Genomic DNA, 24,935 nt, shown 5'->3' with positions numbered 1-24,935 from the left:
AACAGACAGTCGTTAATGGAAAAAGGCAGTTTATTGCAACAAAAAGCAAACAGAACAGCGTGTGTGCGATCCGTGTGTGTCAAAAGAACAAAGAGCGGAAGATAAATTAACATTTTAGCTGAAGATTTGATAGAATGATTAAATAGCTGCACAGATTCAGACAGACTGTAACAGTTTGTGGTGTTTGATGACTCGAGCAGGAACTGCTAAGTTTGGACAGACTAAAAACAACAACAACAAAAAAAAACACTCTGTCTTCGACTTCATATGGATCATTTTTATCACACCTCTCTTTGTAAGTGGCTGCATCCAAAGAGCTGCTAGTGCTGTTTGGGTGACAAGAAAATAGCAACAAGGAGTACAGGTTGAACTGTTACTGAAATAAAGATCAGGATGAATTGTTTGAAAAAGATTCACAGATAACAAAGTGGAGGTGGGAGAGTGAGAGAGCAGAGTCGAGCGAAAAAGGCGAGAGAGACGGGAAAAGAGCCGGACCGGCTTAATGAAGACGTCACTCTCATGTGCACGAAAAGAAAATCCATGACGTTCCTGTTGTCTTCTCAGGGAGCTGGACGGATGGGCACGGTCGATGCAGCATCAACAGGCAGACAGGCTGGGGTGGAGGTGGTTGGTCGGGAGCTCCTAGCTGGGAGAGAGGGCAGGGCTGGGCTCAGTGCTGATGTTCACCAAACACTCGCTGGATTTGAGGCTGGCCAGAGACTTGGAGCTGGGCAAAGACGCCAGGGAGCCGCACAGACCCAGCATGGAGGGAGTGTTGTCTTTCCCTACAAGGGCACCAAACACAATAAAAATTGGTTTATGATCACACATAGCTCCGGCTGCCCACACTGAAACACCCTGGACAGACATCAGGCTTGTCTTTGTATGAATGTGTACATGTGCATGGGAGGCTGGGAGGAGCACAAACACATTCCTGCTGCAGCAGAACTGACACGAGGACCGACAACAAAACGTTATTTATTCACTGCCAGCAAAAAATGATTCCTTGTTATTTTTGGGGGAAATTTTAACATGTGGAGAGAGACAGGAAGTAGAAGAGAGGAGCAGGATGAAATGCAGCAGAGAGTCTGGCCAGTCAGGGGTTGAACCAGCAACCTGTCTGCTCCATGAATGTGTTGTGCTCCAGCATCACCTGCTGAAGTCCAGACAGCATCTCCGTTCTGTCTCCCCTCAGTCCTTTGGGAGTCGGAGTTCAGGCTGACTTCAGCAGAAAGTTGCTCCAAACTGTGGAAGCTCCTCCTGGAATGACAACAAAATCATTACGGCTCAAAGAAATACTGAGCACAAAGTGTTGTTGTTGTTACAGGATGTGTGTTTATTTCCTCCAAAGGTTACCTGCGGAACAGTTTGACATCGCCTTGGTTGTTTGTGATGGTGGACCACTGGTTGACCAGCGGGATGGAGAGGTCTTTAACCAGATGGGAGGAATCACAGGGCATGAGCGCAGAGCTGGATCATTCACAGAGAAAACACACAGATTTAATGGAATCAACTGCTCTGAGCATCAAAGCAGGGTGTACAGAATTATGCATCTCCGATGTCAATGACGTCTTTTATCTTTCATTAGGATTTTCTTCGTTGCTGTTCCAGCATCTGAAAGAGTTCATTCACAGTTGAGAATTTGCCCCACTGCCTCCTCACAGTTGTGCCTGCAGCTCCAGCACGATGGCCTCCAGCTCCTTCTTCTCCTGCTGTCCCTGCACCGTCAGCTCCTCCACCTTGGCCCTCAGACGTTTGTTCTCCGTCTCCACGTTCTTCAGCTGTGACTCCCGCAGACGCACCAGCTCCTCCAGGTAACCCTGCACAGAGGAAACGTTAATTCACGTGCCGATGGACTTACACGGCGGCCGTTTGGTTTAAAAGGCCGCTGAGCGTCACCTTCTGGGCATAGACGATCTTAAACCTCTGCTCCATTTTGCGACACTTGTTGCTCCAGCTCTCCTCGTCAGTCACCAGGGGGATGTACGGATGCTCGGGGACACTCTCTTCGCTGTTGCTGCTGTCCACACTGCGGCGGTCCTCCTCATCGCTCAGGTAGTCGTAACTACACCGCGGAGAAAAGCGGAAGGAGAAAATGCTGCATTCACACACTCACACACACAATCGACCAGCGGAGGAAGTGAGTCTCACCTCTGAGTGAACTTCAGGTAGGGTGTGTAGTCAATCACGGCTGGAGATTTCCCATCCAAAGTTTCCCCCTTCAAACAAAAACTGTAGAAACAACGAAAGTGTGTGTTATTCTGGTGTTCTGCTCCAGTGGAGTGGATATTTTTCAGTCACACTTTCGCTTTTATACAGTAATCATGAGAAAGAACACATATATCAGAATGCATTCATTCATGAATACAAACTATGTGCTGACATTTCAACAGATTTATTTAACAGAGAGCAGCTGAAAACATGACCAGTTAGCAGTTTTTTCTTGTCATCTACAAAGTCAAATTGTTTCATATTTATATTAGACCTTGAAGACTCTTTGATTAATAAATATTGGGCCTAAAAATGGTGTAACAGACACAAACGTGAAATTGCACTGAAGCTTATTCCACATAACTTCACCTGAAATCGATGGCACTCAGTCCAATCAGCATGCCGGTCAGAACTGTGGCCTCCTCCCTCAGCATGATGGCTCCATCGTCATAGAACCTCCTGTCAGGAGAAAACGTTGTTGTTACAACTGAACTTTAAAGACAGCTGATTGGTTTTTATGTCACAGCTGAACTTCTCCATATAAACAGGCGGGCGGTGTTCTCGTCCTGGGGTGAACACATGAAGCCAACATGGAGAAGCAGGATTCCAAGATAAGCACACAATGAAATGTGTGGATTGTGTCTGACCTGGTTGTTCTTGTGTCTCTCAGAGCAGTGGACACATATTCAGACAGACGCTTCTCCATCAGGGCCACCCGAATCCACGCCCGGCCCTGTCACACAAAACACAAAGTGAATATGGAGCTGTCTCATACACACGCGCACACACATTGTCATAAAATCATGCACACACTGCCTTGCCTTGGCCCGTGATGTGCTGATGTTCTCTATGTTTTCGATGCTGGCGATGCAGTTGTTCTGCACCTTGCTGCATGCCAGCCGGATATATTCCCAGAAACTGCGCTGTCCATCTGAGCTGAACCAGCTTCCTGAACCTGGTCCAAGATTCAAACACAACAGTGAATCAGTTCTGCTCCGACAGCAGCTCACACTGTGAGCACGCCGGCCAGAAAACACTGCAGCTGACCGATACCTGCTTTTGGCTTTTTGGTTCAAGTCATGTCCATAATATATACAGCAGATTATTCCACGTTTATATTGAACAGCCTTTAACTGTCTCACTTCTGATGTGTCCATATTTTCTGTGCTATATGTTACCTGCAGTGTTACCTTTGAAGCGATGGCTGAGGATGTGCTCTAAAATGGCTGCAAAGTTAATAAATTCCTCGGATGAGTCATCTATGGGCTCTGCTGTGTACTTTTCTAGGAGAGTCTTTACAGAGAATCTGAAATAGAAGCACACAGAGAAAGTGGAGTTAGAGAGACACAAGAACACAAAGCTCGATAAAAAAAGAAAATCTACATCACAAATGTGAAGGATTTGAACTTTCAGCTGTCGCCTGTGGAACTAGCCACTAAAATGCAGCGGCGCGCTGTATCCAAGCAGACAAATGTACTACTGTATTTGAACCCTGCAACAAAAGCGGGAGGAGGGTTTTTTCTCTTTTCTGGAACCACGCCATCTTATCATACTGAGGTCACCCCGATTGTCTTGTGTACTGCACAATGTAGCCCTCAGTGCTTTGGCAGTGTTATCATGAAAACAATACAATTAATCCCCTGTCTTTGCAGCCTTTGTGCATGCTGTGCTTCCAGGACCTTTTGGGTCTTGTCCCTCTGGGGCACCGGCCAGTATCAAAGAATGATCAAATAATTCCCTCCCCCTCATCTATACATGGTGGTCTGACCTATTTAGGGCTGATGCTGCTGCTGCAGCTTTTCGTTTGGCTTTTGACCTCACTCGCTCACCCTGCTGCACCACAGGGAAGAAGCTACGCAGCTTGCATGTTAGGAGCTGGCACTCAGGCACGAGCTCAGGCTGACTGCCTCTGCTTCAATGGGCAACACTAGCATCACCGAGGGCAAGACTGCCCTGGCGTTGGGAAACACCTCCATCGCCAGGGGAAAAACTACAGTCTCCATGGGCAAGTCTTCCATCTTCAGGGGAGTGACCACCACCTCCATGGGAGATTCTACCATCCAAAGGCAAAAGACAACAGTGGCTCTGGGGCGGGCCAGCTTCAGTCGGGGAACCACAACCACCTCCTTCCGCAAAGCCTTGACGTCCAAACGCAGGAACACCTAGATGGAAGAGACCCCCGAGGCCAGGGCTAAGACACCCAAAGCATCTAAGCAGCCCAAAAAAGACTCTAACAATGAGTGGAAAACCACATTCGCATCAAGCAAGACCTCCTTCACCAAAGGCAGGGCTAAGATCCTGAGGACTAAGTACGCCATCTCCTGGGGCAAATTCTCGATATCCTGGAGCAGAACCACCATATCTTTGGGCAACAGCAGCATAGCGGTGGGCAAAACATCTGTAACAAGAGGGGAGACCACGAGCTCTCTCACCACTGTGACATTCACTCATGGGACCAAGTCTGTGTCCGTGGTCAAAACCACCCTCATCAGGGGCAAAGAAACGCACAGCAACATCTACTGGGATTTTCACACATGAATCCTTCACACACTTAAAAACCCAAGGATATGTCTATCCGGTCATTTTTAGCAGGTCAGTAATATCCTAGTCAACAGAAAAAGAGCTGCTCTGTTTGTAATCATTGTGTGTCAGGAAGTTGCGATCATCACAACACAGCACAACAACCGATTCTCCAAGCTAAAGTGACATGCAGATCTAACGGGTTTGCAATCAGGAGGCGTGCTGAGTGTGTTATGTAAATGCAACTGCAATGATACGATGGTTCATGGTGTGTCTACTTGGCAGGAAGGGCGAGTGTGAAACAGGCATGTGTGATGTATGTGGAGGCACAAAGGCGGTATTCTCCTGTATATTGCTGCCTGTGTAGTCTTCATCTGTGGTATGCATGTGCATGCTGATGGAGCTGGGTGATATTCTAAAGTTTATCTGCACTCAAAAACTGTATGGGCTGACTGATGCTGATAAAAGTAACCTGTCTAAACACTGCTTGGCTTCATTGATTTGTATGAGAGCTGACTTCTTTATGTGATATTCAACGGCGTGAATGACATAAAAAGTAGAAAAACAATGAAGACACAATAGCTTGAGTGAGTTTTCAGCTGTTCAACATGGACACAGGTGGACAATAAAGACTATCAGAAGGGGACCACACCTATATTTCAAATGGAGGCAGAAGAATAATGCAATCAAAGCCAAAAGCCCATGTGGAGAACATGAAGACATTCATCCCTTTTCTTATCAAATCTGAAACCACACAACCCATCTCACATATGGTATTTACAGTCGTACACAGAGGGAATGTCTTACAATCAGAGGCTATAGGGAACAATGGCTCAGAAGAAAGTGATGTCACCGCAGATTGTCCCCTTTGCAACAATGTGTCCTTCAACCGTCTGGTGTCGTCGTGGCGGTGGGACAATCGCTCCACTGTCCCGGTCTCCCCAGATAGGCTGTGGCCACCTACGGCTGCCTCTGTCCATTCACAGGGACACATGGGTGGTATGTGGCCTTCCAGAGCCCACGTTGGCCAGCTCAACGAGGGCATTATGCGACACGGGGGTCGCGCTATCCACGCTTAGCATTCTGGTCTGCTCTGGATTGTAGCTGATGTTACTATTACCCCTGAGGTCTTCCAGAGCAGGGTGTGCTGCATGAGTGTGCGATGCTTTGTGTCGAGTGAGCCCCGAACCCCGCTGTTGAATCTGGGTCAGGAAGACGAGCCGCTCCTCAATGGGCAACACCAGCTTCACCGAGGGGAAGACGGCCTTAACCCTGGGCAATACCAGCATAAAGAGGGGGAAGACCAAGCTTGCCATGGGGAACTCCTCCATCAGCAGGGGCAGGAGCACGACCTCTCTGGGCTCCTCCACCATCACCAGTGGGAAGACCAAGATCTCCCTGGGGGGCGCCTCGTTCAGCAGAGGCACCACCACCACCTCTTTTCGAAAAGCCATTTTCCCCAAGCGCAAGACGCTCTAGATGAGAAGCCACCACGTCGCGGGGTGGGGGGACTGGCGGAAAATGTCACAAGAAAACAGCAGCATCACAGAGAACATACGGAGGCCACCACAGCGTCTGCACAGGGTCTTTTCCAACTGAGAGCGAAAACTGGATTAAATTTACTTTTGGAACTTTGACTTTTTATGGCAATGCCGGATTTATCAAGAAGACAGGTCAGTGGCATTTAACTGATGTTTACTGCAAAGGGATAGTAGCTCAGTCAGTCTATAATGGAGCCCCAGGGCGTTAGGTCAGGTTCCTGCAAATCATGTTCAGAAGAAATCTGCTTGGCAGATGATTGGAGTTTGCTAACAAGAACAAATATTGCATGTTTGGGCAGGGACTGAAAGTCTAAATAGGACCACAGGCGCAAAATCCACATGATGTTTTTTCAAGGGAGCCCAGGAAACAAGTTTTGTAAGATATAACTTTGTAGAGAAACAAACTGTTGCTCTCTCAGGGTCAAAACTGGCCATAGATTAGATCTCCTGTTTGTGCAGACTTCCTCTGACATTAAAGCAGTTCTCATTACATAGCGGGCAGAATGCATGGAAAACCAGCAAATGCCCCTTGTGTTCCCAGTGTGGGACACATGATTAATGCCTTAGCTTATTTGTTGATGTGAGAGCAGTGAAAATCATAGCAGGAGGGAGTCTGCTGTTGCAAAAGGCCTCTCTGACCTGATAAACGTGACAGCTTTATCTCAAAGGCAACATTGCAGCTGATGATGGTAAATTAACTGAAGTCCTTTGATCTGGAGGGGAACCACTGGCGCGCCTTAAATGCAAATAGTTGGAGTGGAATAGCAACATGCTCTTGGTACGATTTGACACTGAAAAACAACTGCAGGGCCTTCTGACAAGCTTCTTTTGTTGCCCCCTCTCACTCAGCCTGGATCTCCGCCAAACCCACTCTCGGCTCTCTTTAAATGCCCTCTTGTTCTCCTCTCTCACCCCTCTACTGTACTTACACAAGAGTGTTTGATCTGCAGCACCACCTAGCATAACCAAAACTTCATTTATGGGCCCAACCAAAACACGCAAAGCTGCACGCTAACTCTCTCAGCTTTCGCTTTTTCTTTTATCCTCACTGCCTCACAAACGTTTCCCTGACTTCTTTCTTTTTCTCTCTCTTCTTATTTCTGTCTCCCTCTTTAGTCCTGGCATAACCATCAGGATCAGATGACACAGGCGGACTCCTCACTGGCCGCAGCATTGTGTAACTCCAGCCAGTACTGTGTTTGTCATCCTGCACTGTTGGGGGAGACGTCCTGTCCTGTCCTGGATCAGCACATGCAGCCCAGAGAAAAAATACCTCTTGCTCGGATGAATATTCACATAAGAATCATAATTTGGGCAAAATCCAAATAGACAAAAAGAGAGAGAAAAAAAAAAGAAACTGCAGCAGGGTGTGTCTCTCTCTCACCCATCCCCTCTGTGAACGAGGATCCAGGCTAAGTGTGTTATGGTCAGAGGAGGTGTGGAGGGATCAGGGTGACAGAGGGACCGTAAGGGTGTTGGTTTGAGAAGAAGCAAGAGCGTAAATCAAATGTCGGAGCATGACAGAGGGGTGTGAAAAGAGAAATAACAACAAGGCACTTTAGCATCGGTGCTGAGAGAGTAGGCTGATCCGCTGATGACAGATGCCCAAACGTTTACTCAAACCTATAGAGAACAGCTGTAATTTCATGTATTTGACAGTTGATGAGGAAAACATAGAAGCAGCTTAGAAAATCCGGGAAAAACAGCTCTGCGCAGAAACTGAAGGGTTAGTCCAAACACGCAGGCTCGAATATTCGTGGCCCAAGAGGTCGAAAAGTGGTCGAAATGATGCAAATATTTCTCAGAATAAAACAAATGACCTGCCTACTTGCAGAAGCATGTCCAACCGATGTGAATATGTATTTGTGTTTACTTGAGGACAGAATATCAAATTCTCTCGTCTTGAGGGCCTCGCCCTGAAAGAGCTCAAATCTCAGCCAAGGCGCAGCACATCAGCCTCCCTCCTCTCCTTTACAAGAAGCAGCTCAAAGGCTAGTACCTTCCCTCAGACCTCATCAAAGTCTCACTCATTTTATCTGTTTTCTTAGGTCCACTGAGTCCACATCAGCACATTCCTCCAGTCACGGATGACAGCAGCGTGACAGCTCTTAGCCAGACTGAAGCAACAAAAACATTTTTGTGAAACATTCAAGCAGAAGCATGAGGCCTGTAAACAAACTTCTCATCAATACCATTTTGTTCAGTTCAGCTTGAATAAACAAAGTTAACTCACGGTTGCATGAAAAAAATTCCCTCTGACTGCAGACAGGCTCAGCCCTGCCATGTTGAGATAAAAACCTGTTGCTAGTGGCAACGGCACAGAGATACAGTCGATCGTGATGACTGCTGTCACTGTGGACATGATAAATATCACCAAGTCTCGAGAGAGCCATTAAAACTGAATCCCCTTTGCATTCTTTTTTTATGTTCGTCTGTTAAAAAAAAAAAAAAAAATTATTATTTTTCTTTATATTCCCTATAGTATGAGATCTGATGATAAGATTTTACAAATTTGGGTCCTGTAAAATCATGTTCAATCACCTTACTACTTTATTTCTGTTTCATTTTCTCATTGCTTTATTGGGTTTATTTACAGATGACGTTATTGTGACTCCTCAGCCCCTGACACAGGCCTCGTGCTCAAACTGTCCTCTGTGATGATGCAAATGTTTGATCAGGTTTTCCTTTATTATCCACACTTGTCCATTGCTGTAAATATGTGTCTCTAATTGAAATGGTTTCATTCTGTCCAGTACGACTCTGTGAACAAGGTACTGAAACGGTGAGTCGACAGTAGGCAAGTTCCCGTGCCTGACACTGGTGACCCACACGGCGCCAGTTCAAGTAAAACACACTTTGATGACAGTTTGTCTGTTGCTGATAGACAGGAATTTTAGACAACGGCATGAGAACCCCCCCCTCACCAAAAAAAAAAAAAGAAAAAGAAAGAAAAAAAGATCAGAAAGCACCCCACAAATTGACGTTAACTTTGTCGGATGAACTGTATGGTAATTGAAAATGTTAATCTTTGTGTGTGCTGGTTTTATGTTAAACATGTACGAGGGAAGAAGAGGTCAGATTTTATACATGTACACACGTATTAGAGGAAAATAAATGCTTGGCTTGGTGAACTAATCGAGCACTAACGTCAGCTTAGCTACTGTAGCCAGGCTGCAGTTCAAGCTGTGGAAGTAGCTGTGCCCCAGTCAGCACGACGGCGCCTGGATCCCGGATCCTGATGACTAGCCCGCTTTAACGTACAGCTGATTCAGAAGCTCCCTCCTGTTCGACAAGCTGTGACTACTTGAATCAACCTCTGACTAGATCGCCACCGAGAACAGCAACATCAGAAGGGTCAGAAATGTCATAAATTAGACGCTGCAGGCCGGGCACGGAGACAGAAACGCCTGGGAGGAACAGCCCTCGAAGTGAACCTAATCATTGTTGTGTTGTTCATTAGAAAATGGAAAGAAGCTGTGTAGTAAGCATTACTGATGGAAAGCTGTTTGAGATTTAGTTCTGTCTTGTCCTGTGTGTTTGTCATTAAAACGCTTACATTATTAAATCGGACTTAGTGCAGTCAGGCCCGACTGAAAACAACAGTGTTGTTGTGCCCTCATTAATCTCTCTGTGTGTTGTAAGTCCACTGTGAGAACTTTTCTTTCTTTGCAGGTATGCTCTGTGTGAGGTTGTGTGTTCACTGTACGTGTCACTAAAATGCAAAAAGAACCTTGAACAGAAAGGTACTGGAATAAAAATGCTTGATTGTGTGTCAACTTCAGAGTCAATTTCATCGTCTTTTGTATATTTTCTTTTTTGAAGTGGGGACATTCATGATGATTAAGGCCAAACACGAAGCCATTGAGAGAGAGAGAAAATAGATTACTTTTATAGAGCTCCTGCACACTCTGCACTATAATTATGTGTCTATCTGCAGAACCATTTATTACTATAGTCAATTTGCAATTCAACTCTGTATTAATATTATATAATAAATTTCACAAGAGAAATATAAAACTATCAAAATTATCAAATTAAAGCTGTAATTATTCAGTAAATTTCTGCTGATATCAATGAATATATAAAGCAGGATAAGGTCACTATAAATCAGCTATGGTTCGTCCAAAGACAGTAATATGACTATTATTATATAAATGCAAATCTAATAATACACATTGTTTTTTTTAAATGATTGACTGTGATTTTTAAGAAATGTGCAAAAAGCAATATTACGTCTCACATTTCATATCAGTCTTCTATCATAATAATTTGAATTGGATTTATTGGCACAGGACAGAACAAATTATGTCACCTCAAACTCGATATAGTTCAGTGTTTTGACATTTTATCGAAACAGTTCTTGATGATTTAATAAAGAAGATAGCCAGAAGATTAATTGATAATAATCTCAATTAATAATCTTAACACATTTCGCCAATAAACTGTGATGTTATCCATTTCTGAAATTCCAATATACAGCCCTGATCAATATAAATTCTAGAAAACCATTAATGTTGTAATTCTGCAGATATTCTGCAGATCAAAGTTCTTCTTTATCTGTGAAACTCTTGTGTTATTTTTATATGTATAGAATACTACTGAACAAAAATAGGATGAAATTAAAAATGCCATTTCAGTTTCTCAAAGTTTAACCTGTGATGCACGACCCTGTAACATTCAAAAACTGGATCCGAGGCGGATGGACATTTTATATAAAACTGGACACGTTGTGGAGCTCCTCTAATCACATTCCCTGAGCAATGTGCAAGAGGACAGCGACTAAGGGGAGCCATATAAAGACTGCACATCACAGTCCATCAGGCGGAGGACCACCGATGGGGGGAGGAATCCTTGCACTGTTCTCAGTGCCCTTGTCCCACAAAGACACTCAAGCCGGCAGATTTAATGGCAGAAAAATAGAAAAATAGCTGCTGTTTCCTGCTCAGTTTGCTGAGTACTGTTCCCTCCAGCTCTAGAATGGACAATAACATCCCCTCCATCTTATTTTTTTTTACCTCTGAAGCTGTATTTACCAGGAGGACAGGAATCAAGCAGGTGTCCTTACCTGCTAAACACAAAAGAGACTTTCCTGTGACAGATTTCCTGCTGAATATTTATATATATGTGTGTGTGTACATGTATATATGTATGTATAAAGTATATCCATGAGAAGAAAATGTTGACATCAGATCCTTTTTAAAGGAATAGGTACATTTTTTCTCTCCTCATCAACACGAACGGGTGTGATGCCTCCTGCCTCCCCCTTCATCTTTACGCTTTCTATGCCCACTATTCTGCATAATTTACACTTTGTTTTATTGCTTCAGCGCCGGGTTGATCTATAGCTCCCATTATGTTCACAGCAGCACGTCGTCGTGATGTGATGTGATGTGATGTATACCTGCAAACCGTGATGAGGTTTTTTCTCTCCACGCCGACGCTCCGAGCAGACGCCTTTTTCGGTGTCAGACCCATAGCCATTGCTGTGTGAATGCAGCCCGACTCCATCCAGCGGCGGCCCCGGGGCCTCTTCGGGATCCGTGCCCAGGCCAGGACCCCTCCCTCGGTGGGCCCTGTGTCCTCCAAACAGCCGCCGTCCTCTGCGGGGAGCCACGGATGCTGCCTCTGCTGCTGGAGGAGGACGGGAGGCGAACCGGCGGCCGGCAAGTTCGACATGACTACAGGCACCACTTCCGGTGCCAACCTTTGAAAATAAAACCACCGCCCTTCCTGTCGAATAATGATCATTTTAATTTCCATCCTTACTTCCGGTTTGGTTCAGATGGCGTCATGCAGGCTTTTGTAATGTAAACACAACTTTAACACACCATTCAGTATTTCTTCATCAGCTGCCAGTGAATTAGTCCGAAACATAATTATAACACATAATATAACATAATTATAAACAAAGCTGCGATGAATGTTGGCTATAATACTTTTGCTAAAAAGTGAAAACTTCAGAAAGTGTCTGAATGGTTCTGGATTTATTATTTCTGTCTAAAAAAACAAAACAAAACAACAAAACAGTTTTACAGAATCAAGTTTTTACTTCATTCAAACTGGATCTCTGAGAACTTCATGAAAATTTGGTTTTACCTCTAAAATCAATTATTTGTGCGATGATCGGGGCAGCTCTGGTCCTGCTCCAGGTCCAGCTCTGGTCCTGGTCTGGTTCTGCTCCTGGTCCTGGTCCAGCTCTGCTCCTGGTCATTGTCCTGGTCCTGGTTCTGCTCCTGGTCTGCTCCTGGTCCTGGTCTGCTCCTGGTCTGCTCCTGGTTCTGGTCCTGGTTCGGCTCCTGGTCTGGGCCTGGTTCGGCTCCTGGTCTGGTCCTCGTCCTGGTCCTGGTTCTGCTCCTGGTCTGCTCCTGGTCTGGGCCTGGTTCGGCTCCGGGACTGGTCCTCGTCCTGGTCCTGGTTCTGCTCCTGGTCTGCTCCTGGTTCTGGTCCTGGTTCGGTCCTGGTCCTGCTCCTGGTTCTGGTCCTGGTTCTGGTCCTGGTTCGGCTCCTGGTCTGGTCCTTGTCCTGGTCCTGGTTCTGGTCCTGGTTCGGCTCCTGGTCTGGGCCTGGTTCGGCTCCGGGACTGGTCCTCGTCCTGGTCCTGGTTCTGCTCCTGGTCTGGTCCTGGTCCTGGTCCTGGTTCTGGTCCTGGTTCGGCTCCTGGTCTGCTCCTGGTTCTGGTCCTGGTTCGGTCCTGGTCCTGCTCCTGGTTCTGCTCCTGGTCTGGTCCTTGTCCTGGTCCTGCTCCTGGTCCTGGTTCTGCTCCTGGTCTGCTCCTGGTCTGGGCCTGGTTCGGCTCCTGGTCTGGTCCTGGTCCTGCTCCTGGTCTGGTCCTGGTTCTGCTCCTGGTCTGGTCCTGGTCCTGGTCCTGGTTCTGGTCCTGGTTCGGCTCCTGGTCTGCTCCTGGTTCTGGTCCTGGTTCGGTCCTGGTCCTGCTCCTGGTTCTGCTCCTGGTCTGGTCCTTGTCCTGGTCCTGCTCCTGGTCCTGGTTCTGCTCCTGGTCTGCTCCTGGTCTGGGCCTGGTTCGGCTCCGGGACAGTAGATGGCGCCGGTGAGGACGACGGTTAGCTGGATCTTCGTTCCAAGATGGCGGAGTCCGGAGAGCCCAAAACGGGCTCCTGCACTTTTCTGTTCAAAAAATCCACCAAAAAATTCTCCGGACGAAAAAGAAAAGCCAGCGGCAGCGACAAAGGTCGGTGTTTCTCCTCCGGTCCGACATTTTCCGTCCAAACGGCCAAAAACCCGCCAACTGACACCGAACGGCTGAACTGGCCGCGGAGTTCTGAGTTGTTTTTCTTGTGTGTGTTTTTAAACAAAGATGTCGACAGTTGCCTCATTTCAGAGACAAACTCTAAAAACTGCCGGCAGTTTGTATTTTTTATCTTTATTTTGGATTTTGTTCCATTTGAGCCGTTTCCTCGTTGATGCTGCGTTTAAGGTTCCTCGGAATTTGGTGTTTATCTCCTTTTGAATAGAACTTTATTGACATTTTTAAAGAATGCATATACAAGAAAAATAAAAAATAATTTAAAAATAGAAATAAAGAGATAAAAAATGGTCGTGAGTGTCATTAGTGAGGAAGTGCAGTATATAGAGATTCAATAATAACTAATATGATCAAAGCAGATGAAAAATCAATGCATTATTAGCTCTTTTTTTGGGTCGTCCGTATCCTTCCACTTTATTCACATTAAAAAGAAAAACGATCATTCACTCTCTGAGCATCTTATTAGAAACAAAAACTAACTAACATGCTGAAATGTAGTGTTAAAATATTGAGTTACAGCACTGTGTTGGAAGCAGCCATTACAAGATGGAAAACTGCTGATTAGAGATGAAAATAATAGCGATACAAAATTATGATTCTCTGGTACTAAAGAGGCCAAATTGAGATATCATTGCACCACCAGTCTGGGCTAGATATACGAATTAATTAATGACTACCACAGGATTGGATAATGCCTTGAGTAAAGAAGGGTATACATTTTTAGAAAATATAGAGTTTGTCAAATAGATAGTGGATTTAACATATTTCAAAGCATCAGTGTAAAAAGTGGTAAACTTTTTTTCAGATGGAGACAGTGACGAGGACCAGAGCTCTGTGGTCAGAAGAGAAAAGAAAGACTCTCGAGTCAACCCCATGATTCAGAGGGTATAATAATAATGACATACATTTCATATGTATTTTTGAATTTAGTAGTGAGATAACTGTGGCATTTGTCTCTGGTCAGACAAAGAAAGTGGAGAGAGATGCTGTGTCCTCCAGTGAAAGTGAAGATGAGAAAGAAGACAAGAAAATCACAGTTGCCTACAAGTCGACACGATCAGCAGTGAGTGGAGACTCGATTTCTTTAACATGACAATCTGTTGAGGTTTCAGTGTGATGAGGTCACAATCTTCTCGGCACTGTGCTGATGATTTTGTCCGAATCAGAAACCAGAGGGGCCCGAGGACATGGGAGCAACTGCCACGTATCAGCTTGACACAGAGAGAGACAAGGACGCTCAGGCCATTTTTGAGAGGAGTCAGAAAATCCAAGAGGTATGAGATGATGATGGTCTTAATGTTGACCTTTAATACCCAAGCAGTGAAATGCTTTTTTATCATTTTTTTATGATAAATGCACATGCAGTCCATTAATATATTCAGGTTTTATGGGCAGCTATTGCTGCTGTTTAGTTTCAGTTTTCACTTTAGAAAACCAAAAAATTATTTGATTCTTTTTTTTTTTTGGGGACTTTGTTGGAAATTTGATTAATCGTGCAGCTTTAATCTGTAATACAAAACTTTTTTTTTTTCTATTTTTCTGCCACCACAGGAGCTGACGGGTAAAGAGGATGATAAAATCTACCGTGGCATCAATAATTACCAAAAATTCATCAAGCCCAAAGATACCACCATGGGCAATGCTTCCTCTGGCATGGTCAGGTGAGGACTAAGGTGAAGCACCCATTCCTGGTGAGTGCTGAGATCAATCGTCACGTATCCACAAAATTTTCATTATTTTTACAGAAAAGGACCGATCCGAGCCCCCGAGCACCTGAGAGCCACAGTCAGGTGGGATTACCAGCCTGACATCTGCAAAGACTACAAGGAGACTGGATTCTGTGGCTTTGGAGGTGGACGCTGGATTTATAGCATAAAAATATCAGCCAACTGTGTAATAAGTAACAGTTTCCCCACTGTCTTAGCCATTAACATTAGTCGTCGTCTTCTCTCCTGCTTTTAGACAGCTGTAAGTTCCTTCACGACAGATCCGATTACAAACATGGATGGCAGATTGAGAGGGAGCTGGAGGAGGGCAGATACGGAGCCAATGGTAAGATTGGAAATGAGGTTTTGTTTGTTTGATTTCTGTTTGATTCAGCATTTCCTGAAAAACGCTACCCTTCTATCTAGACGATGAGAATTATGAGGTGAGCAGCGACGACGAGGATTTTCCCTTTAAGTGCTTCATCTGCAGGGAGTCCTTCAAGAATCCCATTGTCACAAAGTAAGTGCATGTTTTCCTGCTGCGTCTTCACCGTGCAGATGTTTGTTTATTTCCAGTCCTGATGTGTTGATTTTTCTAATGTCTCACAGGTGCAAGCACTATTTCTGTGAGACCTGTGCTCTTCAGCATTACCGCAAGTCCAAACGCTGCTATGTGTGCAACACGCAAACTAATGGTGTCTTCAACCCCGCTAAAGGTGAGCAGGAGCTTTAAGAAAGCAGCAAATAGATTTTCTTCTGAGGATTTGATGTAATGAGTGTAGATTAATGATGTCCGGCAGTCATGATTTCTATTATTTCTCCTTTATTCCAGAACTTATGGCCAAGATAGAGAAACGTCAGGCCGCCACAGACCAACCACCATCCGATGAGGAAGATTAGCTAACATCTGAACCTTTTCAACCCTCCTCCCCTTCTGTGTTTGTCCATGTGAATTTTGAATAAAATAATTTTTTTTTAGAAAGTTTAATGACCCATTGTGTGGTAACATCAAGTTAAAACATTAAAATGGACAATTTTTATTTTAAAGGTCAAGTTCAACACTATGCTTTGTCCCCACTTTCAAATACATGCAGACAAAAAGAAGCACCGATGTAACATTCACTTTTGACATAAGTAACATCACGCCCAGAGAAAATTGGAGGAAATGCGTACTAACGCTCTGCAGGTTAAATTAAACAAGCGTTTGTGTCAAACCTCTGTGCAATGAAAGAAAGTGGTGTGTAAAGCATGAGATGTTGTGTTTGTCGTAATGCAGGCAGAGAGTGAAGGAATGCATTTACATGCTGTTGGTTTTGCCGACCAGGTCGAAGCCCTACATGTGGTGTGAAGGGCTGAGCGAGTCAGCTGTGAGGCCTGGTGTGTCTCCTTATGGTGGTCTCAATGAGCAGATGGGCCACGTACAGTAGCCATGTTCCAACAAGAGGTAGAGAGTCCCCTCTGAATATTCTAGTAGTGGCTTCCCACTGATCCGTTTCGCAGGGATCATTAAGGTTTAGGCTTTATCTAGATCCAAAATCCTTCCTCTGACCTCTCAGCATGAGGAAGTGAGGAGTGCTGTTTTGTTTTGGCTCCAGAGGGCTGATGTGTGAGTGCAATCTGTAAACAGGTGTGTGTGAGTTTAAGAGAGAGGCCATCAGTGCAGTGCAAAATAAAGTCTGTGCAGATCTAGAGACCAAGCGCGCAGGAGACACCAAAGAGAGGCAAGGTGGCTCCTGGCTTTTAACCTCTGTCTGACAACAGCAACTCCTTTCAGTTCGACAGTTTGTGTTATTTACATTGGGACAGTTACAAAAGGAACTAACTTTGTCCTGTCAGCTCAGAAGGTTTCTCCAGGTGTCTCCTTGCTGAGTCCTGAACTGTCAGAAGTCCCAGTCGTCCACCTCCAGGTGGCTAAGCCCAGATTCCAGACTGGCCAGTCCAGAGGGGGAATCCTGTGGCTGGGAGCTGTCGAAGCTGCTGATTGGTGTCACAGGCCGCAGCAGCTCAGGGAGAGCTTCTGATGGCTGGCGTTTTATCTGAGAGACAGAAAATACCACAGGATTAAACTTCAAAAGGTCACTGAGAATAAACATAGAAACTTTCTTTAGCTAATGAACTAATAAGATTTCATTTCTATTTTCATTCCACTCCCTGATTTTATTGTACTATTGGATTTATTTTAATGCACTTGCTCTTTGAATAAAAGCAATTATTCATATAATAATCCAAAAAAGAATTTTCGTAAGTAACATCTGTTACTCTGGTACTTTACACACCTGTTTGAAGAAGGGGTGACCTATGAGAGAGGCTGCTGACGGTCTAATGGAAAACAACAGGAAAAATATTAGTGCTAGTTGTAAAACGTCCTATTCAGTTTTAAACTTGCAGGAAAAACCCTGCCGACCTCTTTTCTGGGTCTCGCTGTAGGCAAAGCTCAACAAAGGCGTGGAAGTGTGGGGAGAACGTTCGGTTGTAGGGGTGTCCTGCTGATGACGAGGAGGGCTCCCCGTTGGAGTGTCTGACACCTCCGGCTCCTGGACCCTCACAGATCCCAGAGTCAGCTCCGGACCGTGACGGTTTCATGGACAGCTCGTCTGGTGGGATGGTGGTGGTGTCCAGCAAGCATGGCACCGTCCCATTTAGCTTCTCCAAAAGCATCTGTGGAAATGAGGGGGTGGGTGTGAGTGAACCCCCTCGTCACTCTAAATTTAACTGTTCCTGTGAATATTGATAACCTGTGTAGCCGGCATGTCTTTGAATGGGACGTGTCCATTTGCAAGCTCACAGGCTGTGATGCCGAGGCTGTAGATGTCCGACCGAGAGTCGTAGCCCTGCAGATTCTGAGAGAAACATTCACACACATTTCACCCAGACTTCAGTTCTAATTCCTAATTTCACAGCATGAAGAAAGGTCATGCGTCAACCTTTTGACACAGATGTGCTGCGCTTCATTATGCTGCCTTTACTCATGCACATTAGACCAAAGAATGTTGCAGAACAACAAAGCGCCCTCCCCTTCCTTGTCTGTAGCTTTATAAAGAGTGAAGATGCAAAAAAAAATTATAATTATATATAGTCCCATGATGAGAGATGATATCACCTCAAAAAAAATCACACAGTGCTACAGAAATGCAGTACCTGTTGCAGAACTTCAGGGCTGAGCCAGGGAAGCACCTTGACGCTGTACTGAGGAAAGTCATGAACAACCCTGGCCCTCTGCCCGTGACGGATCAAACTAAAGATACTCCGCAGACCAGACATGCAGACCTGTCCATCTGCTGAGATCAGCACGTGGCTGGCCTTCACACTCCTACACAGAACCACAAAAATTCAATCAGTCGCCCACCTTGGTGACAATCTATTTAAATATAAGAGAACAGGTTCAGAAATATTTCTTTCTAAACCAACACGGAATATTCAATGTGTTCTGAACAGCGTGTTCAGAAAACAAATGTGTTGTTTTCTTATTTGAGCTCGGATGACAATTTATTTGTGATACACACCCCCAATGTAACTGCCTGTCTTACCGGTGCACGTATCCCATGTGGTGGATGTATTGAAGAGCTTTGAGCATGCCCAGTAAGATGTACGAGATCGTCAGCTCGCTCATACCATCAGTGAAATGAGTGCAGATAAGATCTCTGGCTGACCCTGAAAAATGATCACATGTCACTGTGATGAGGAAGCTGTCCTTCATCATTACACACTGCAGAACATTTTTTAAATAGGCTACAGAAACAGTTTCTCACCATAAGCCATGAAGGGGGTGATGACCCACAGTTCATTTTCAGCTATAAAGACACTCTTGTAAGGGAGAATACTGGGATGGTGAAACAACTTTGACACATGAAGTTCACCCTGAGAGGAAGAGAGAGGAAATTCAATCTTATTATGTCACAACGACAGACAGGAAAGATGATTCTCAGTCTGATTTTACACAGATGGAAGTATGAAACGAAGTATGAAAGATGGGGAGGTTAATTAGACCACACAAACATAAGAGTTACATAAGAAGCATTACGATGAAAGAAATGTTGGTTTATTTATTTAAAAAGGAGAAAAAGGCCAACTCTACAGTAGAGCTGAATCATGCTGACTGATGCACACCTGCAGGTAGGTAACCATGTCATTTGTGCACGACTCCAAGTCAATACGTCGGATGGCTACATGGTCCCCCGTCGGTCGATATCGAGCCAGATTTACAGTCATCAGGTCATCCAAGCCCCGGCCTAAAACACAAACAGCTTATATGTTAGTATTTGTTTTGTTTTATGCTGTGAGCGGTCAGGTCAAGACGTCTTTGCCTTCACGTACCAATAACGGTGAGGAGCTCGTATGAGCTGCTGTCTGGAAGGAAAGTGCCCATGGTGTCCCGAAAAGGGAGGGAGGTCAGACTCTCCTGACTGTCCTCATGGGCCTGAAGGTGGAGGAGAATATGTGACAATAAAAGAATGCGCCATCAGAGACTGGGTGTGTTAAAAAAAGATCCCCGAGTGTGTTAGTACGGCCCCCATGGCACTAATCCCAACAAAACAACAGAAACTAGAAAATTGAAAGACATTAGTAGCACAAACTTAACATCAAAACAGCACCAGCAAAATATTTAAACACAGGTATCAACTAGAGGTCTACTCATTAAAATATAAGTATAAGTAAATATAAAGCAGAGCAGGTCAGTTTAATGGCTTTAGACAGTTACATCATAAGAGCAACTGTGAAACTAATGCAATGTCTGCTTGAGGAGGAAGTGTTTTTAAAATATTATATTAGAATAAATACAAAATTAGAAAATGTGATCTAAGGTTGAGATGACACTTTGAATCTTGTGTCAAATTACTCAATAAGTGATCATGGTGAATTTCCATCACTGGGATAGTTGTGAATGGGGGTAATAATTTAACATCCTTATATGGGTGACATGAAAATGTTGTCAGCAACCAAGAGCCGAGCTTTCACACTCTGTTTAACTCTGCTGAGGTCTAAAGTAGTTCAGCTTGACTTTGGACCACAATTACAGTCAGACTTTATTTTTGTTAAAGTATAGTTCCAGCAGTAAAATAGAGGCTGATTCAAATAAAAACTACAGGGAATGTGTGGAAAGAAAGTTTCTCTTATGATTTATCTTCCAATATTTTTTTACAATAGTTTTATTTAAAAGTTTGATTGTGAAAAAGAAAAGATGTGTCCTAACTGATGCAATATAAATGTTCCACAAATGTTTTCATTATTATTGCAGCATTATCATAAATGACCCTCATTTTGGTCAGGACACTGCTGGCGTGATATTTTCATAGTGTGGTCTACACATTCTGTATGTTTGACAAAGATAAAATAAAGTTTTTATTCTTGCCAGCGAGGACTCTAAATTCCATCAGTTTTTGACATTCAGATGATGAAGATGGACAGACTGACGTAGTTGTGGAGACGAAAGCAAACTGCATAAATACATGAGGCTGTCTCCATGGTGACCAGAGCAAACTTGATGATGCATATTCAGAATATAATTGTGCACTTTCTTCTGCCCTAATTGTTTCTTATGAGTTAAAAGTCAATATCAGAGACACACACACAGATAAAACCAGGAGCTCCTAAATGGTTCCTCAGTCACATGGAAGCTTAATGGACTGGGGAACATCAGTTAAAGTTGATCTGATCACATGGGGTGCACATGAGACTGCCGCTGGGATCAGATTCAGAAATGGGGGGGGGGTCGCCGTGCATTGCTAAAGCTGAACATGTGGTACTCCACCCGTCTCCAGCCTGCAAGGACACACAATGGCTGAAACGCTACAGCACCGTCACTGTCACCATCAATTTAACAAGCTGTCAAAACACAGAAGCAGTGTCCAAAAAAATTAAAAAATATATATAAATAAATAAATAAATATAACTAACGCAGAAACAGAGTACTCACAACACAATTCTTCGAAAATTTAGAGAGGCAACTAAAAGACACCAAAGTCACAACACAGCCGTTGCCTCAGGAGCAGCATGTGAGCAGCAAACCACAGACTCAGACAGGAGCGTTTGGATTTAGAGAGGCTGATATGACCTCTGGTGCTCTGCTGTTTCTGTCTCTGCTCTATCAGGAGCCCTGCTGAGTGAGATGAAACGGCTCTCTGAGCTACCAGCATGTACAGCCACTGAACACTCATGCATACATGGATGTGCACAGCCTCCAGGTTTGTGGATCCCTCTATAATTAAATCTGTATGCGCACTTACACATGCTGCACGCACATATACAAAGGGCAATTTGGGTGGGGTAGGGGGGTGATGCAGTGACAGGAATGCCACACTTACTTTCCTGTGAGAGAGTCCCTGAGCTTGCTCTGGGGTAGAAAGACCACATCAATGACATAAAGACATATAAGACACAACAAGAGAAGGATCTGAGTTTAGAGCAGCTCTTGATCTGTGAAGCAGCCTCCAGTAGTGGGAGTTTCATGCATGCTGCAGAATTTCACTGGTGACCTTTGCTGGTTTCTCTGTTGCCAAAAGGATTTTTCTAAAAACTGCAACTTTCTCTTTCGGGAAACAAAGTGATGCACCGTTATCAGTTCAGTCATGATAACTTGTGGGAACGTGATTAAACTGAATCCGCACAGCAACCACAAAAATAAATTCTTACCCCAGCAAAATGCTTGCAGCTGCAGAAAAAAAAGGATAAAATATTTTCCCATCAAAGCATGACAACCCTCCCCAACCCCCCAATAATCTAGCTAAACCCTCCAGGTTCTTTCCAAACATTATATAAGACAATGGAAACACAGTACAGGCAGAACAGAAATCATACACTTGCACAAACATGCAACATTGAGCAATGATCAGCTGGCAAGAAAATGAAAATGAAGGAATATGACGGGGGGAAAAAAGACACTCCAGTCCTGAATCTTTCTATGATAGTAAAATAAATAACCTTGTGGAGAGATCTGGCATTGAAAAGTTCAACTAACCACATGGAAAGCTGTCATATAGAACTCACAAACTATAGTCTTCGTCTTTCTTATTTGTTTTAAAACTGCCGTCTCTGTCCAGTATAAATATCAGAGAAAATTTAACCACAGCCACGAGTCATTGTGAGAACCTAACTCCAGAAATAAATATAGCTTCTGGCTAATAAGTGGGGAAAAAAAAAAAACCTACACAATAGTTGAGCCCATTCTGCTGTTTCTAGTGACTGTAACTCTTAAAATTCTTCTAGACCTTGTTCTTATTCTGCAGTGGTCGCTTGATAGACTTTGTGTTTGTAAAATATGTTTTATTGTGACTGTACACAAAATGATGTGGAAATAATATTATTTCATTTTTTGGGGGATTTATTTTGTACTGCTGTTCTGCAAACTCTGACACCATGACCTACAGCCAGCCAGTGCAGGAACATGCATTATTTGCTTTCTAAATTCATTATAGAACAAGTCAGTTAAGGCTGAAAATGAGCAAATCCGTGACTGACACCTAAATGTAAACTCAAAACCTGAGACAGCAGCTTTTTAGTAGGCTGACAATGCCAACAGTTCTGATTAGACTCACAATTAACTGCCCAAGAAAACAAAATTCACAGGAGGTAAAACTCAAGTTTAAGTATCAACACAAATAAAAAATATTTCACAGCCAAAAACAAGTACACAATTTTTTCATACACAATGTAATTCAGAATCAACTAAATAAAAAAGTAAGAAACCTTAAATAAAATGGCATAGATGGTTGCTGGGACAGATCTACATGACAAATTTTTCATGTGCCCCTGGACAAATTATCATAGCAAACAGAAACGATGTCATCGGAACTCAACAAAGGTAAAAGAGGATGACTTGTAGTTCGAGGATGAATTCTGAAAGCAGTGCAAAGCGACTACTCACTTCAAGTAACACCTCATCTAGAACAGTGTGTAAGCAGTGGCTTGGGAAAGTCGAACCCTTTTGTTGCAAGCTGGTTTGCCTTGAACCTCACCTCCAAATAACTCCAAATCCCGCAGGCTCTCCACACTCAATTTCTCAGATACCCAACGCTGACAGACACAGAGAGTTAATAAGAGACATGGAAAAAAAGAAGAGAAAAGGAAGAATAAGGGAAGGTTCCACAGAAATATGAATATATTTGGAAAAAAAGACAGTTCATGCTAATAGCCTAAGGCAGAGAGGCAGAAAAGTTTTCTGATGCTTGTGAAAGAGAAAAAAGAAAGCACCAACAAAAGTCTAGCTATGTCATGCACCGCGTCTTCCTGTAAGCAAAGGTATGTTGATAAGGAAAGTGGCCTCTGAGAGAACTTAGAAATATAATTGGACAAAATTATCTACTATAACAATAGTGTATATCCGGCTGCATGAATTCAAATCAAAAATGTCTATAGACAAATTTCCTTTACAAGGATTAAACCTGCTTCTGCACCAGACATATCAATTAAAAGCAGATGAGTACTGTAGATTTCATTCAAGGTCTCAGAATAGATTTAATCCTTGTCTGGAAAAGTGGCCCAGTAACCTTGTGTCTAAAATAGCGTGTAGCCTGCTTGGCACTTACAAGAAAAGACATGGATCCTCTTGAGTGGGTTACATATGATGCTGAAAACACAGGTAGGAAATATCTGTAAGAAAATTGAGAAAACAATTCTGAAGATGATTATAATATTGTAAAGGAGTTATGTATTTTAAGAGCCTTTTATGTCAATGCATCTGCCATGCTGGGTTCAATAGTGCTGCACATTGTTGTCTTTTTATCTCATATTTGTGTTAACAAACCAAATTTATTATGTACCTCTACGCTGATTTCCTTAAATAGTACCTGAAAGTGTAAGTAAATAAGAATTAATTTTTAATTTACATCAATTTTCTCTTCTTTTTTCTGTGTTTAGAAGTAATGTCTGCCATCTTTATTAATATTTCCTCTCCCTCTTAAATTAACAATTAAAGGGAGAGTTAAAAAACAAAACTCACATGTAATTAGTCTATAATGCCCTCGATCGATATACTTAAGATGTTTGTCACAGAATACTTTAAATAACCCGAGAAATAGCAACTTTCTGCAGAACGCAAATTATTTAAAAAGTATATTATATAAAAGGAAATATGTTTTGACACATAACAGAGCCAAGTTAACAGATCTCGCCTCATGCAAACGACCCTAACCCTGTTATAACTTGTATGACAGAGTAAATTAGAGCAGCCAGATGAACTCTTAGCAATTCACTGCTGCTTTGAATGATGCTGTCTTCAGTCTCACTGATTTTTGAGACTGAAACTAGCCAACATTCAGGCTTTATTATTACCTCTTATTCCTCCGACTAGTACAGCATCCTGCATGTGTAAAACTCAGTAGTTTGAACGAAATAAAAAAAGCCCAACACTATAGTAATAATAATAATAATACAAAAAAAGCCAAATTCGTCTCTTGCAGAGCTCAGGTCCTGCTAATTGCTCGCTAATGTAGCCATGATGGAGGGCGCAGGCTAGCAGTGGTGAATTACCGTTAGCTAGGGCAGCTACCGTGACTTATTTCTAACAAGAGACTGCGTTGTTATTGTTTTTTTAATTCTTCATCACTTACCGAGTCAATGTCAAGGACAGAAGTTTCAGTTTGCTGGTTATATTATATTCCAGGCCGCTTTATTTGGTCGCCCATATTGTTGACATATCTTCGCTTCGCTTCCTCGGCTCAACCGTCGCGTCGCGCACGGATGACGACACACCCAGGG

General features: G+C 43.6%; 3 protein-coding genes and 1 long non-coding RNA gene across 10 annotated transcripts; 2 read left to right on the top strand and 2 right to left on the bottom strand.

Annotated features, from left to right (window-relative positions):
- Positions 1-23: 23 nt before the first annotated feature.
- On the bottom strand, positions 24-12,508 carry rundc3aa (RUN domain containing 3Aa). Of its 2 annotated transcripts, none has more exons than XM_029508434.1 (12): positions 12,369-12,508; positions 11,674-12,002; positions 3,390-3,517; positions 3,033-3,166; positions 2,859-2,944; positions 2,581-2,670; positions 2,152-2,232; positions 1,900-2,065; positions 1,663-1,820; positions 1,357-1,470; positions 1,154-1,260; positions 24-785 (listed from the first exon to the last, which is right to left on the bottom strand). In XM_029508434.1, the coding sequence occupies exons 2-12, from the start codon at positions 11,946-11,948 to the stop codon at positions 643-645; spliced, it is 1,482 nt and encodes a 493-aa protein (XP_029364294.1). In that variant the 5' UTR covers positions 11,949-12,002; positions 12,369-12,508; the 3' UTR covers positions 24-642. The 2 variants fall into 2 exon arrangements, with proteins under 2 accessions (XP_029364294.1, XP_029364295.1); XM_029508435.1 differs by having other exon boundaries at positions 3,402-3,517.
- Positions 6,217-10,053, top strand: LOC115047478 (uncharacterized). Its single transcript, XR_003841013.1, has 2 exons — positions 6,217-6,404; positions 7,389-10,053. It is a non-coding gene; the product is annotated as an uncharacterized LOC115047478 (long non-coding RNA).
- Positions 12,509-13,342: 834 nt separating the features above from the next.
- rnf113a (ring finger protein 113A) lies at positions 13,343-16,227 on the top strand. The gene is made up of 10 exons (XM_029509402.1): positions 13,343-13,461; positions 14,342-14,421; positions 14,501-14,599; positions 14,703-14,810; positions 15,088-15,197; positions 15,282-15,388; positions 15,499-15,588; positions 15,669-15,762; positions 15,852-15,958; positions 16,075-16,227. Exons 1-10 carry the CDS (start codon positions 13,356-13,358, stop codon positions 16,140-16,142), a joined length of 969 nt encoding a protein of 322 aa, XP_029365262.1. The 5' UTR covers positions 13,343-13,355; the 3' UTR covers positions 16,143-16,227.
- On the bottom strand, positions 14,319-24,917 carry strada (STE20 related adaptor alpha). 6 transcript variants are annotated; one of them, XM_029509395.1, is made up of 14 exons: positions 24,788-24,917; positions 23,999-24,025; positions 23,765-23,828; positions 23,195-23,252; positions 21,545-21,573; positions 19,557-19,659; positions 19,350-19,471; positions 18,992-19,100; positions 18,770-18,893; positions 18,381-18,552; positions 17,978-18,082; positions 17,647-17,900; positions 17,519-17,561; positions 14,319-17,278 (listed from the first exon to the last, which is right to left on the bottom strand). In XM_029509395.1, exons 3-14 carry the CDS (start codon positions 23,774-23,776, stop codon positions 17,123-17,125), a joined length of 1,287 nt encoding a protein of 428 aa, XP_029365255.1. In that variant the 5' UTR covers positions 23,777-23,828; positions 23,999-24,025; positions 24,788-24,917; the 3' UTR covers positions 14,319-17,122. The 6 variants fall into 6 exon arrangements, with proteins under 6 accessions (XP_029365255.1, XP_029365258.1, XP_029365259.1 ...); XM_029509398.1 differs by lacking the exons at positions 21,545-21,573; positions 23,195-23,252 and having other exon boundaries at positions 14,322-17,278; XM_029509399.1 differs by lacking the exons at positions 21,545-21,573; positions 23,195-23,252 and having other exon boundaries at positions 14,322-17,278; positions 23,765-23,805; positions 24,788-24,902.
- Between the last annotated feature and the right edge of the window lie 18 nt (positions 24,918-24,935).

Source organism: Echeneis naucrates, chromosome 8 (genome assembly GCF_900963305.1).
Source record: "Echeneis naucrates chromosome 8, fEcheNa1.1, whole genome shotgun sequence".
In the NCBI taxonomy this organism is placed as follows: Eukaryota; Metazoa; Chordata; class Actinopteri; order Carangiformes; family Echeneidae; genus Echeneis; species Echeneis naucrates.
The sequence above is the reverse complement of the archived record's forward strand: the minus strand, read 5'-3'. Positions and strand labels throughout refer to the sequence as shown.

Coding starts and splice junctions, on each gene's coding strand:
- rnf113a (XM_029509402.1), top strand. CDS start 13,356: ATGGCGGAGTCCGGAGAGCCCAAAACGGGCTCCTGCACTTTTCTGTTC. Junction 13,462..14,341: donor AGCCAGCGGCAGCGACAAAG/GTCGGTGTTTCT, acceptor ACTTTTTTTCAG/ATGGAGACAGTGACGAGGAC. Junction 15,198..15,281: donor GCTTCCTCTGGCATGGTCAG/GTGAGGACTAAG, acceptor TTATTTTTACAG/AAAAGGACCGATCCGAGCCC.
- rundc3aa (XM_029508434.1), bottom strand. CDS start 11,948: ATGTCGAACTTGCCGGCCGCCGGTTCGCCTCCCGTCCTCCTCCAGCAG. Junction 2,945..3,032: donor TCAGCACATCACGGGCCAAG/GCAAGGCAGTGT, acceptor TTTGTGTGACAG/GGCCGGGCGTGGATTCGGGT. Junction 1,261..1,356: donor GATGTCAAACTGTTCCGCAG/GTAACCTTTGGA, acceptor TTGTCATTCCAG/GAGGAGCTTCCACAGTTTGG.
- strada (XM_029509395.1), bottom strand. Junction 21,574..23,194: donor GGATTTGGAGTTATTTGGAG/GTGAGGTTCAAG, acceptor TTTCTACCCCAG/AGCAAGCTCAGGGACTCTCT. Junction 18,083..18,380: donor GCCCTGAAGTTCTGCAACAG/GTACTGCATTTC, acceptor TGTTTCTCTCAG/AATCTGCAGGGCTACGACTC.